The 13,357-nt window shown below is 35.2% G+C and overlaps 1 protein-coding gene across 6 annotated transcripts; it reads right to left on the bottom strand.

Moving 5' to 3' along the window:
* Positions 1-242: 242 nt before the first annotated feature.
* Positions 243-13,124, bottom strand: LOC126725842 (sister chromatid cohesion protein PDS5 homolog C-like). 6 transcript variants are annotated; one of them, XM_050430818.1, is made up of 15 exons: positions 12,695-13,124; positions 10,062-10,265; positions 9,737-9,918; positions 7,719-7,845; positions 7,474-7,638; positions 6,474-6,548; positions 6,125-6,356; positions 5,424-6,061; positions 5,202-5,303; positions 4,010-4,083; positions 2,456-2,507; positions 1,956-2,039; positions 1,823-1,866; positions 791-865; positions 243-707 (listed from the first exon to the last, which is right to left on the bottom strand). In XM_050430818.1, the coding sequence occupies exons 1-15, from the start codon at positions 12,794-12,796 to the stop codon at positions 482-484; spliced, it is 2,382 nt and encodes a 793-aa protein (XP_050286775.1). In that variant the 5' UTR covers positions 12,797-13,124; the 3' UTR covers positions 243-481. The 6 variants fall into 6 exon arrangements, with proteins under 6 accessions (XP_050286775.1, XP_050286778.1, XP_050286777.1 ...); XM_050430821.1 differs by having other exon boundaries at positions 5,424-5,881; XM_050430820.1 differs by adding an exon at positions 10,624-10,686 and having other exon boundaries at positions 5,424-6,356; positions 12,695-13,123.
* Positions 13,125-13,357: the final 233 nt, after the last annotated feature.

The following is a 13,357-nucleotide window of genomic DNA, read 5'->3' as shown; positions in this document are numbered from 1 at the left end:
TTTTTTGGTAGGAAGATATCCATAACAATTGGTGGAGACTATTCTACCAAGATTTTTCCAAACTTGCAAGAACTCCAAAAATTGAGAAAGGGGTCCCTTATCATAATAGGTTATGTTTGAGGTCAGATACTCCTGCCTTCCTTCAACTTGCTTTCTTTGGCACTACATCTGATTTTTGATTTGGACTCTTATGTTTGGGAACTACATCTAACTCAGCAATAACATAGTCAAAGTTTATAATATAGAGAGTTCAAAATATGATATTATATTTAGCCCAATCCTTGAAGACAAAAACCATCTTCTGAAACTACATGAGAAACAAAAGAAAGATAATATAACTGACACTTCCCCTGTACTAAAGCCAAAATTATAAGCCTGTGAGCCTGTGTCACTACTCATCTCTATACACAACCTTGTCTAACTCAGGTAAATAGAAGGACCTCCATTTCTTTGCACCCTTTTTTCATACTTGACCTGTAAGTTAAAGGAATCCCTTGGGCTTCATGCTGTTACCACTCTTTAGTCTCTCAATACTTGACTTGCTAGTAGATTTTTGGTGGCCAACATCTTTTGATCCCTCAACTGTCCTAGATGGGTTATTGACACATTCATAAACAATAATAGGATTGTCAAGCTCTTGATCATCTGCAGAATTACCACCACTTTTTGCAGAATCAACTTTAGATATGTTGGCTGAAGTTCCACTCCTGGAGAGCCACAGAATTTTCAGTCAGGTGCTATGTAAAACAAAAGAAACATTAAAAATATTTATGCTAGTTCATAAACCAACATTTTTGAAGAAGAATTGGGCTTCTCTTGTTTTGCTGACTCTGACTTGGTCTTCCCTCTCCTCTTATTTGGCCTGCTTAAAATGCACAACCAAAAGATATATCCAAGATATCCAAAAGTATATGTAAACATCATACAAACTACAAGGCAATTGCCTCATCAACCATTTTGGATGGAGAATAATTAATGGGGAATCTAATTACGTTTTTCATTTCATTTTAAATTACCTATCCTGTTTTCCATGGCATAAATGAATACACAAAATGTTGTCATATAAGGTTATCAAGTAAGTAGAGTTGACCTTCAATGCCCCGGATGCACCTAAATTTTTCCCATCAAGGTGTAGGCATCACTGCCTCCAGGGACAGCTTAACAATGTGAGCACAAAGCCTACCCCATAATCACCATATAAACTAGCATTTAATTAATCCACAAGTTGGATGAATTCCTATGAAATTAATTCAGTGCTTTGTGGACAAGCAAGCATAAACAAGTGATATACTGCCTCAGCAACAGTGACTAGAAGATGTACAAATAAAATTCATTGTTTGTAAATAAGTTCGTTATTGCATTGTAAGAATTTACTGCAAACCTCTGGCATAATTTTCATCAGTATATAAACCTGCTCTAAAATTTGCAATTACCTCTGTACCATTACATTGGCCACACCAGAGAAAACGAAAACAAAATTGAAATTGATATTATAATTCATCTAAAGGATCCAACTAGCAATTTTATTCTGAAAAGTAACCAGTGCTTAATATACCAAGAAACTTTTCCCACAATAATGAACCACACAGAAGAGATTTATGAAAGGTATCATCTAGAATCTAAAAATTAAACGTCTGCAGTAAATTACAAATAAGATTATTCTTTTGCTTATAATTTTTAGATAACGACCAAAAGGAATCAATTTTGCAAACAAACAGTAAATTTCAATTCCGAGGCATAACTAACAAAATTTGGTTGCAACCCAAGTGCAAAATGAAATACTATTATGAAAGGATAGGACTAATAAAATATTAATACTTACATATCAGATGAAGCATCAGCTTTTGGAAGATCAGTCTCCTGACCCTGTAAAAAAAAATTAGCACATATTAATTTTTTTCCCCTAAAAGTAAGAAAAAAAATATATAAAATAAAATATAGGGGAAAACACGAACTCCTTCTGGCAAAACATCTACAATCGGTTCCCAGCGTTCCTTTTTGAGGTTTAATATTTCTTCATCACCATCAGTGTATAACACCTGTGCATGACAAAAATTTAAGAACTAAAATATGCAGAAACAAGAAAAATGACAGTTAAAGAAAACAGGTTAGATGGTGTGTCATCACACAAAGACCACTGATTTCATCCAGGGAAGAGTAGTTCAACTTAATGTTACCGCAAGGAAAACAGGAGAGTTTCCAAAACAAAAACAAAATAAACAAACAAACAAAAAAAAAAAGAAAAAAGGGAGAGTCAGAAAAGAGTATGGACAAAGCCCAAAGCTGAGAAAACACAGTATGGACTGTGACTTAACAGAAGAGGAGCCACATAAAGCTGGTTTATGACAGAGAATGCCAAGAACCAAGCCCAACTACTTGGGAGAGGTTATGGCAAAACCAATAAATAAATAAGAGGAACAAATTGGTATGTCAGAATTAGTGAGAACTATCACACCTGGTGCTTCTTTTTAACAGAGTCATAAGAATGAACAACACCTTCATAAAACCTGCAAAATAAAAACAATCCTATAAGATAACAATAAGGGGACTTTTAATTTGGTGCCACAAATGTCACAGGAGAAAAAAATAAACAAAGAAATTGGCAAATGGCTCAATGACTACTGAGAATCATGTCCCAAAGGTGATCATACATTCAGCAATTGCATATTTATGATACTTAGAACAGCTTTGAAAGCCATAAGTTTCAGCCAAAAAAGTGTGCTGCAGCGCAGCATCAATAATGTGATGTACTAAGGTAACTGAAGTTATGTTGCAAAATGAAGTAAAATATTCTATTAATAAATTTTACTACTTATCACACACACTAGAAAGACAATCACTGAATGTAGCCTATGGTTTTGGTCTTGATTTGCGTAGCTACCAATCCCGTGTAGATGAGTTTTACAGTTGATAGCCAAAACAAAGTTCTACAATGGCCTCATCACCAGTATCTGGAAGCCTATATACTTAAAGAGGCATTATAATTCATGATCTAACATGCCAAAAAATTAAATGTCAACAAAATATATATATATATATATATATATTTCATTGCAACCTGCAGTCCTATCCATATAATAGTACAAAACTTTATTAAGCCCTAAAATTTATTAGGTCTAAAAGTCTTTGTGGTAATAGGAGTTCAGAAATATAACCAACTTGAAAAGATGAACTCAATTACAAGAATAAACTAAGGCTGCATTGGTTTTGTCATAAAATCATTTATGGAAAACGTTTTCCACATTTTTTGGTGTTTAGTATAACAGAAAATTGCTAGTAAACGGAAAAATTTTCCATAATCAACAAAAAAATCACCCCCTTTTTTTTTTGGGGGGGGGGGGGGGGGGGGGGGGGGGGGGGGACATCGGTTTATACTTGCCCCTCCCCACCTCCTTCGCTCACACTCCTCTGTTCCGCCACCAACACCTCCTTCCCCCTCCTATGTGCCACCTTACCATCTCCCTCCCTCCTCTCCCTCCAAACTGCCACTGACACCTCCCTCCCCACTAACACCACCTCTCTCCTCTCCCCCCCCCCCCCCCCCCCCACAGACTTGTCAACTTCCCTCCCCTCCCTCATGTCTCCACCACCTCCCTCCCCCTCCTCCATACTACCACCAACACCATTTTCCCCCTCCACTCCACAGCCACCTCCTTCCCCCACCCCCCCCCCCCCCCACCCCACCCCAAAAAAACCACCACCTTGTCTACCGACTGTTTTAGGTTTTTGACAGTTTTAACATTGAATTTTTTTGTGCAAACCAAACACTAGAAAATTACTGCACTAGAAAGTCTTTTTCAAAGTCTCGACCCAAAAAAAAGCGACTTGTTGCTTTTGGTGGAAGGTACTTGCCATCGCACCAAGGTTCAATCTCTTTTCAGAGTCTCAACCAAACAACAGGGGGAAAAAAAACTCCCAAGAAAATGTTTTACATCGAATACATGAAGACCATATATTAACAAGAATATTACAGAGCTAAACACTATAATACTAGTCCTTAAGTACTCACGTCTTGTCCTTTGGCCACCAAACTTTTATTTTGCAACCAACCAAACGTTCATCAAAATCAGGCTTCCCAGAATCCTGCAGTAAAAATATTTATTTTTTATAACTAGTAAGCTTTTATTGATAAGAGGAGGAGCTTTATGCAAACAGGTTATGTACACAAAACTAAAGAGGCCAAAAAATGTAAAATATGTCATTTTACATAAAGAGGATTAGGGGAGGATTACAGGAGGAAAATATTAAGCTAATATGCTGCACAGTTTCCTAGACATGTTACAGGAAATTCAGAGCATCAATACAAAAGAATCAAGCCTGCCAAAGATGAGATTATATAACTTTACAATGTTCAAGCAATAAGCTGCCTGCATATTACTTTGGAATAAAAATTTGGTTTTGTCTACACCACTAAATGTATCCCATTTGACATATTCACTTGCAAATATTGAAAGCAATAAAATGGCCTCAGAATAATGCTTCCAGAGTTAGTTGAAAGGACAGTGCAAATGTAACACTGCTTCTGTTCTATAAGTGACTCCTTACTATGGTTTTATCCTTTATATTTCCCATTGGTAAGAATCAAAGCTACAATCTACCCTGCTTTTGGCCACCTAAGCTCCATCTCCTGTAATTTTCTTTTCTTCATTATATACTATTTAGAATGAAATTAAATTCTTTAACAGATCATTTTGGTATTGGCTATTATATTATTAGAACAAGAAATGATTGACATTTTACTTTTCTATGTTGGAAGAAATCTTTAAAAGTTCTAATATGTCTGAGTATGATAATCAGGATTTCACATGTGTGTACATTAAGTAAATATATCAAGAATCTAGTTTGTTTAGCTAAGTAGATTGTTTCTTTTATAGGGACAAGACAATGACTATATTCAATATAAATGATTACTTTGGTCAAATAAAAAGTAAATACACGCTAATATTTTCCTCAATGCACAAGTAGCAAAATTGACCATAAGCCAGGACCATATGTAAACATTTTCAATTATGCATAGAAAACAAATGGTCCAGAAAAACTTGAAAAGTTTCCCAAGAATTTCATGAGCTAAATGATCATAAAAATGAAAGCAATACCTTGGATTAACTCTATAAGAGAAAGCAATCTAAAGGATATCTGTCATTTGTCACTGTTTCACTAACCAGACAATTTACAATATAAAGGTCATTATGTGTTCATACCTCCCCCTTTGCAGCACTCTTCCTCCTGAGTTTTGTTTTAGGGCTTTCTTCCAAGTAACTTTCATCTCCATTGGCTGATTTAGTTGCAGACTTAGAAATTGTCTACAAATTCGGAAAACCCATAAGATAAATAATAATAAAAAACCAAGGAAAGAAGGGAATAATAGGTTGGAGTTTACATACATTTATTGTGGTAGAATTAATGAGAATTAATTACTGTACCTTACAATTCGAAGCTTCAGTAATATCCGTTTCAGAACTAGCATATTTCCTCTTCCTTTTCTTGCTATTTGTTTGGATTGATGACCTGTTATTGATATTCGTTACCCCTACATTCATATCTGATGGCTGCAACAGTTTCTCCTCAGGACCAGAAGGGTCAGAAGCTTCCTTCTCTGAGACTACATGGATGGGAGTTTGAGTTGTCTCCTCATTGATCTTTATAGCAATTTGAACTTTTCTAGAGTGCCGCTGTGGTTTTGCATCAGAGTTATTTGTAACTTCAGATTCCTTGTTCAAACTAACATCTGCAGATTGTAGGGCTTTCTCCTCAACCTGAGCATTCAAGAACCCTCCCTTTGACATTGATAGGGAATGATGATTGGCATCTTGATTCTTGTTGTTCCCTATTTTCTTTGGCCGTCCCCTTTTAGGATGGCTTGCATCAGGAAGGCAATGATCTGGGGACAGAGAAGCAGCAGTTATGATCTCGTTAGTTTTAGGTTGCAAACTTGAAGGCTCAGTCACATTTTCAAGCACCAATGGTGAAGGGGCCTTAGTATCCGGTGTTTCAGAAGGTGAATCATCAACTCCCCCATCATGAGACTTTCTTGGACGACCTAGCTTCGAAGTCTTTCTTCCTGTACAAATCCAAGAATGATCATAGCCTTCCTCAGATTTCATTAAAGAATTAGGTTTCCTACCCCTTTTCTTTGGAACAGAGTCTGACTCAGTTGCTGATTTGGCTGCCTTCATAGAGTCTAAGTTGTCAGGTTCAGAATTGCTGCTTGCACCAACAGTTTTGGAATGTTTAGTAAGACGGCAACTCTGTAATCTTTTTGAAGATTTTACATTTTTCAAATTTTCATCATTCCTAGTTGGAGTGCCATTAATCACCGCTGACTTGAAAGTATCTGAAGTAAGACCCTTGGTAACCTGGGTAACAAAAAGTTAATTTTCCGATAACTTTTTGTTAAGTGTCAAGTAATCAAAACAAATAATTGTGAAAAAAGAAGACTGACATAAATGGAGGTGACAAGGGTGATTACATACCAGGGACGGCTCATTTGGATCTGTCCTTGGTAGCTCACTTGAAACTATCCTTTTTCCTAACCTGTTCTCATCAGCCTGAATCACACCAACGCATTGAATCAGACTTCTAGTCTATGATCTTAATGACATACACAGACAATAGACTCATTCAGCATGATCAGATACCAAAACCTATCCCGTATACCAACTGGAAGAGGAATGTCACATAGATTTGCATAAAACATTCCTCACAGCATTTTAGCCATTAGAACCAGAATGAGAAATAGAAAGTAAAAATGGATTAGGCAATAGACTGGACATTTTACTCATGGACAACAACTCTATCAAGTTTCTTTCTACTAACCTGCCACTCTTTCATGATAGTTCATTTCACTGTAACCTCTAAACTGGAGATTTCAGGACATTTTATTTTTTATTCCAAAATTGTCAAGCCAAGGAATATTTCAATACGTTTTGAGCCCTTCTTTGAGAAGGAGATGGCACTGCAGCACCAAATCAATTTTTATACTTGGAGATTTTTTAAGGCAATTAATCATGTATTGGGAGTGAGACCTTTTTTTTTTTTTTTTTTCTTTCCAGGAAATATGACCAAAGTTTTTTTTTTTTTAGTCGAGTCCTCTACTGCTGGCTAACGTTCCTGATTCCATTTGCATCATGACCATTAAAGACATCTTCTCACAGTTTTCGGAATGGTGGATGCAAGTCAAAAGACAGAAAACACAGTCCACAGGAAAAATACTGCAGGGAAAAGTCCCTGAAACAGCAGGTGATCCAAAACTTAAATGGACTGGTACTATATGTTCACTGTCTCCCATCTGAAAATCAAATGGAAGATGGATCCAAAAAATATGCAATAACGGGTCCTAATTCATTTTGAGAAATATACTGAAGAAAGAAAATATTAGGTTATAGCTTCCTATAGGCATGCAGAAGTATGATATCAACAATTAGCATACTGCTCAACTTAAGATAGCATCATAAATGAGAATTTGAAACGCACCAAATGCTCTGCAGATTCACTTTGGCATACAGAAGTGACTATTTGAGCATAGTCATCCAAAGCAATACCCATAGACCTCACTGCTTCCTTGAGATAAGGCTTAAGCTTAACAGCACAATTAGTGATTACTTTCTCCCCCAATTTCCACGAAATAGGTGAAACATTCTGAAACAATGAACCATATAGATAACATCCGAGTTGACCAAGAAAATGAGAGGAAGCAAATGTTCGGCAAAGGAAACTACCTGATTTTCCTTTCTTACACTAGCTAAAAGCGGACTGAGAAGATCCGACGAAATATCTTCACTCTCATCTATGACCAGAGTCATAATTGTTTCCATGGCTGAAAATACAGCATGTGGATGATTGGACCTTGAGTTGAGCACAAACAAACACTGAATTGTTATTCATTTGCACAAGGAAAATGAAGTTACATAAAAATGAAACACAGAATTCTAAGCATCAATTATTAATCACTTCTGGGATATGAATGCAATAATATGCCAATATCCTAAATGAAACCACCTCCAGCACTCTGCTGACAAGGTTGGAACAACCTTTAACATTATTATCAAAGTAGACCTGGATGCTAACTGGAAAGATAAATGCATTGTAATTGCTAGACTTTTAATCCTTTACAAACACTGAGTAGTTACTTTCTAACTTAAAATATTTTTTCAGTTATCAGTAGGAATATTTATATGAAACTGTCCTCTTCAGTCACCACACAATTTCTAAAGGCTAACATAAACAACCTAAAGGACTGAGGCCCTCAGCACTGTGCCTGTTGAACAGAGTCAAATTCCTTCATCCCTTCTATAAGAAAATTCAGGTTTTTGCGCCCAGGCAAGGGAGTTAGCTCCTTAAGCAGGTAGTCTGGGGAGTAAATGAAACTTTCAAGAATTCTAAAACCAGTCCTGAACCAAATAACAATCTCCACAAAGATTTCAAAGTACAAATACAAAGCAAAGATAGTTTCACTGTCTCTAAAATTTCACTCAACAAGCTCAACTCTGCAAGAATTTCACCAACTTGTGCATTGATCAAAACAAAAATTATACAGCAAGATAATTTTGCAGTCTTAGTCAACCAATTCCGCGAAACCCCCAAACAAACAAATCCAAAATTTGCAACTCTGATGAAATCAGATTGAATAAAATTTGGTACAAGCTACCTACACTAATGCATCTAAACACGAGCTATAACTTCTATCATAGTCAAATTGTTCCTCACTACCCCTAAGTAACATACTTCAAGTTATCATTCTATCCACTAGAGATTAATACCCAGGAAATGTTCTGTAATGCTTCTGCTGGTTGTCATCATTGTAGACAACCAAAACTTCTCTAGTATACAGATTTCTCCTCCCTACTCCCAGCACATTACTATCTGGCATCAGCTTATTTATTTGGAGAGTACACGAGAAAATGCTCTGCATTGCTTCTGCTGGAAAAATATAGCCCTTGGGTTATTCCAAAACAAGTATCTTGCTAGACTTCACGCTATTTTCCTAATTTCCAACCTCCTCTTCCTTAAGAATACTGATACTCATCTCAACATCCTCTACATTTATGGCTTTAATTGTAAGTGTTTCATGGATAAATTAATTATCCACATAACCAATGCAAGCCATATTTTCAGCGATGCAACATCCTTCACCAATGCACAGTGAAGACATATAGATTCCTAATAGAGCCTTTACCCTTAAAAGTCATTTTTAACTAGAAAAGTAGAACCAATACAGATTACCATTGCTGTCTCATTACAAACAGTAGCATAGTATTCAAGTGCTACAGACACTTCAGATATAGAGGTTAAACCTTTAACTACCTCACAGAACCTACAGTTCTATTTAAAGAAAACCTATAAGCATGATCAAACCTTCCATAAGCAAACATACAATTGAAAAAATATGCTATCCATATGATGGACAAAATATTAATACGTGACAAGAAAATTCCTATGCAATTTCTGCAACATATCAAACATGATTTTTGTGCTAAACATCTATAGTCCCATAATTAAATTTATAGAAGCTTATGCTAGTTGTGTTGAGAAAAAGCTAAGTTATATGAAATAGTAAACTTCAAATTCTGGTTAAAGTTCAGTAACCATGGACATTATATGATGTCAGAATAGTTTATGGAAGTTCACAAAAGTTTCAATTTTCAAGACAAATAGAAAAATATTTGTTACAGATACGTATCCATAGCAATAGTGGAGGCTCAGTAAAATAAAAAACACCATCAGTAAAGTTTTTTACCTAATTATTTTTAAGAAATTTTGAAACATCTCAACAACCAATGCATCACACTCAAGGTCCAGCATCACCAAGCATGACCTGACCTTTGCAACAGTATCAAGAATTGAAACTGCCTTTGTATAACAGCGACTGGACACATGAGACAATTTTTCAAATGCTGCTACAGTCAGCTGAAATATTTCCTGTGCAACAATGAATTGAAGAAACAGTCTATGTAAGATCCCAACAAAAAAGAAAAGAATTACAATGATGAAAGCTTATTGCCTTTCTTATTTTAATGAAATTTTGGTTTTAATCTGAGGATGTTTTGAACTGTTATGAGTACCTTCATTTGCTCATCATCATATGGCGCATCTGGTGCTGTTATCCTCGTAATCTCAGTAATGCAAGATGCAACTGAAACCTTCACATCCATTTCAGCATGTCTCAAAAGTTCATTACTGATCAGTGCCTTCAATGAAGGTAAAAGTGCATCTTGCATTGATTTGGATGGTGCTTGCTCCACATTTGCTAACAAATTTTCAACTTTCTAGAAGACAGAAGGAAACAACTCGAATCAACTCAACTATTCCTTAGTCCCAATTGAGCGAAAAAATGAAACAAAGAGGATGAAAATTTTGAATCATGACAACCATTAAAAAATTGAGGAAAAATTTTCAGAACAGCCAGAGGAAGAAGAAAATAGTTCAAGACAATGGTCAAAACATTTCCAAGTTAAATTCAGATTAAAACAATTATGCTACAACAAACTAGAACCTCAAATTGGTAACCGATCAGACTGAAGAAAGTCATAAAAATGAATATAATAATCTAAGGCATGTTTAAAAAACAAGAATAAAAAATAAAAATGAAGCCCAAGGGGCATCACTATCAGCTGGAGACCACGCCTCATGAAGTGGAGGTCAATAGTTCGAATCTCCCTTCCCCTCCCCTTGGGGCCAAAAACTTACCTATCAAAGAAATGAAGAAAAAAATGAGAAGAAAAAAGGAAGAAGGGGGGTAGGAGCTTTATGCCTATTATCAAGAAGGAACAAATGCGATTCTAACTAACTAATGTGCAAGTCATAAGTGAAAGAGCAACATATAAGAGAAAAAAACACTCGACCATCTAGAGAAAAAAAAAAAAAAAAAAAAGGTAAAAATTATACAAAATCACCATTCTGTAAGCATCATAAGTTCAAAATATCCTAGCTGCATATCAAAATTCTTGTATAAATACCACTTTATTTTTTGTCAATAGAAATTTTTGCAGCTGCTTTCACCCCTAAAATTTATGGTTTTGAGTAAAATGCCTAGCAATCAAAAATGGAAGATCTTGCTCCCTATCTTTAACTACTTCCATAAATGAATCTAAAATATATTAAAATGTCACATTATATTCCAGATTTTTTTTAAAAAAAATTATAGGAAAAAAAAAAGGAAAGAATAACCCTGAGATAACACGTCATTCTTCCTACAACAGAAAATCCCAGAAAGAGACAACTAGAACTCAGAAGATATTATTCAACTTTTGCAGACTTGTCTCTGTTTTTAATTGCAACATCAAAATTTTTTCAACTTTATATTATCATATCAATGAGGACGGTATAATCAATAAAATAAGACAGATTGCTAAAGTGGCCACCAAAACACATCATGTCAATCAAAAAAACCCTGCAAAGCAAAATCTTTCATCACAAGAAGCAATTATAAAAGTGCTTTTTCATGCCAATACCAATTAGTTAATATATATATATTAACAACCCTAAATGATTAGTTAAATTCTTATAAGTAACAATACCCTAGGCATTGCCAGTGCTTTAATATATGCTTATCGTCTTTGAAGTTAATCAAATATTATTCATTAATAGAGAAAATTCAAATGCATGATTAAAAAAACAGTCCAAAAACAAGCTAGATACAATCAGATATTTTGCAAATCGAAACTCAAGTAGAAAATATAGTGATCAATCCAGATCCCACATCAATGAGTACACCTTTGTATCACATCGTGTAGGACATATCTAGTCTATAGTACTATATAGGTAGAGCATTTTCAAGGGAGTTGGGACTATCAGTAACAAGACAAAGAGCATAGCATAATTCATTCCTCTTCTATTTTGTATTTTCTATGCATAACAATTTTACTCTCGATTTTATTTAAAGTTCCAACTTTTCTTCATCAAAACTCATATGAATGATTTAGGCTTAATAGGTTAAAAACTGGGAAATACACAAACATGAGGTGCTACAGATAAGCATTTCCATTTTGTGGTATCCAAAGCTAATTGATAACAACTGGGAAACACACACACACAGATACTGAACCCATATGAACCTAAAATATAATAATTTAGACATATCATTCCATTGGTTCAGTAAATAAAAAATCTCCATAGCCTATCATCCAGTGATGAACACCTCAACATTTTGATTTAACAAACAAACATCAATCTATTTGACAAAACAAACAATACCCACAAGCAATTGGAAGAAGAAAACCCAAACAAAAGTAACAATTATAAAGACATTGAAACCACAACATTGATTTTATCAATCAATTATCAACTACACAATACCCTTATTTCACTGAATTTGAATATGCCAAACATTACAATAAGCAATTAGGAAAAAAAAAAACCAATATACTTACTTATGAGAAAAGAAAAAGAAAGCAAACCCCATATACCACCCATGAAAAAACCATAACTTTCACCAAACACACAATAATCAACCCATATCAAGTAACCATTGATTCAAACCCTTTACTGAATTCATTATTATGAGTTTGCATGTACTCAGCTCAAAGACTAAACCTTTGAACAAACCAATTGTGAAAGGAACAAACTTTTATCCCAAAACCAACAAACTGATTCCACAATGCTGAGAAACCCATATAAACTCACAATCAGACCAACATTTCCAACAAATACATTTAACAAAAATAAATAAATAAATAAAGAGAAGAAGGGTCATTACATCAAGAAGAGTGAGAAGGTCATCAATGGAGGGTGGAGGGTTAAGGAGGGTACTCCCAGACTCCTTAAGCTTCTCCTCAAGGTCTCTGTCAAAGGAAGTCATTTTCAGCTCAGACACAGAGCCACACACAAAACACAAAAACAAACAAGACTGAAACTTCAGAGCATTTAAAAAAAAGGGCTTAGCTTGGTGAAGAAACTGAGTGATGACTGATGAGTCAGTGTTAGTGACCAAAGAAAGAATGCCTAACAAGTAACAACTCAGCACAGCAAAGCAGAGTTTAGGGATTTTAAGCTAAGTGTTAAGCATGCAAGCAGAGTTTTACAAATGGGCAGTTTCGGATTCCGCTCATTTTATCAATTTTGGCTCAATTTTTGGGTCTCAAATCCGGGTACAGGCCTTTTCCATTTTTTTTTTTTTTTTTTTTTTTTTTGGGTGCTCTCCCATTGGCGCTTTTTCATTGCTGGTTTTTTTTTTTTTAAGAGGGTGCTTCATGTGTGGTTGACAGAAATTGAATTACTGTCCTGTCCTTGTGCAATTTGAATTTTGGAGATAGGATGTTGCTTGCTAGTTATGGTAACTTGAAACATTGTTGTAACTTGTAAGTCCACAACTTACATGCCATCCACGCTGGTTTGAGATATCTCTTGCAATATATGAATC

This window comes from Quercus robur, chromosome 5 (genome assembly GCF_932294415.1).
Source record: "Quercus robur chromosome 5, dhQueRobu3.1, whole genome shotgun sequence".
NCBI classification, from domain to species: Eukaryota; Viridiplantae; Streptophyta; class Magnoliopsida; order Fagales; family Fagaceae; genus Quercus; species Quercus robur.
Note: the sequence above shows the minus strand (reverse complement) of the source record. Positions and strands in the feature narration are given on the sequence as shown.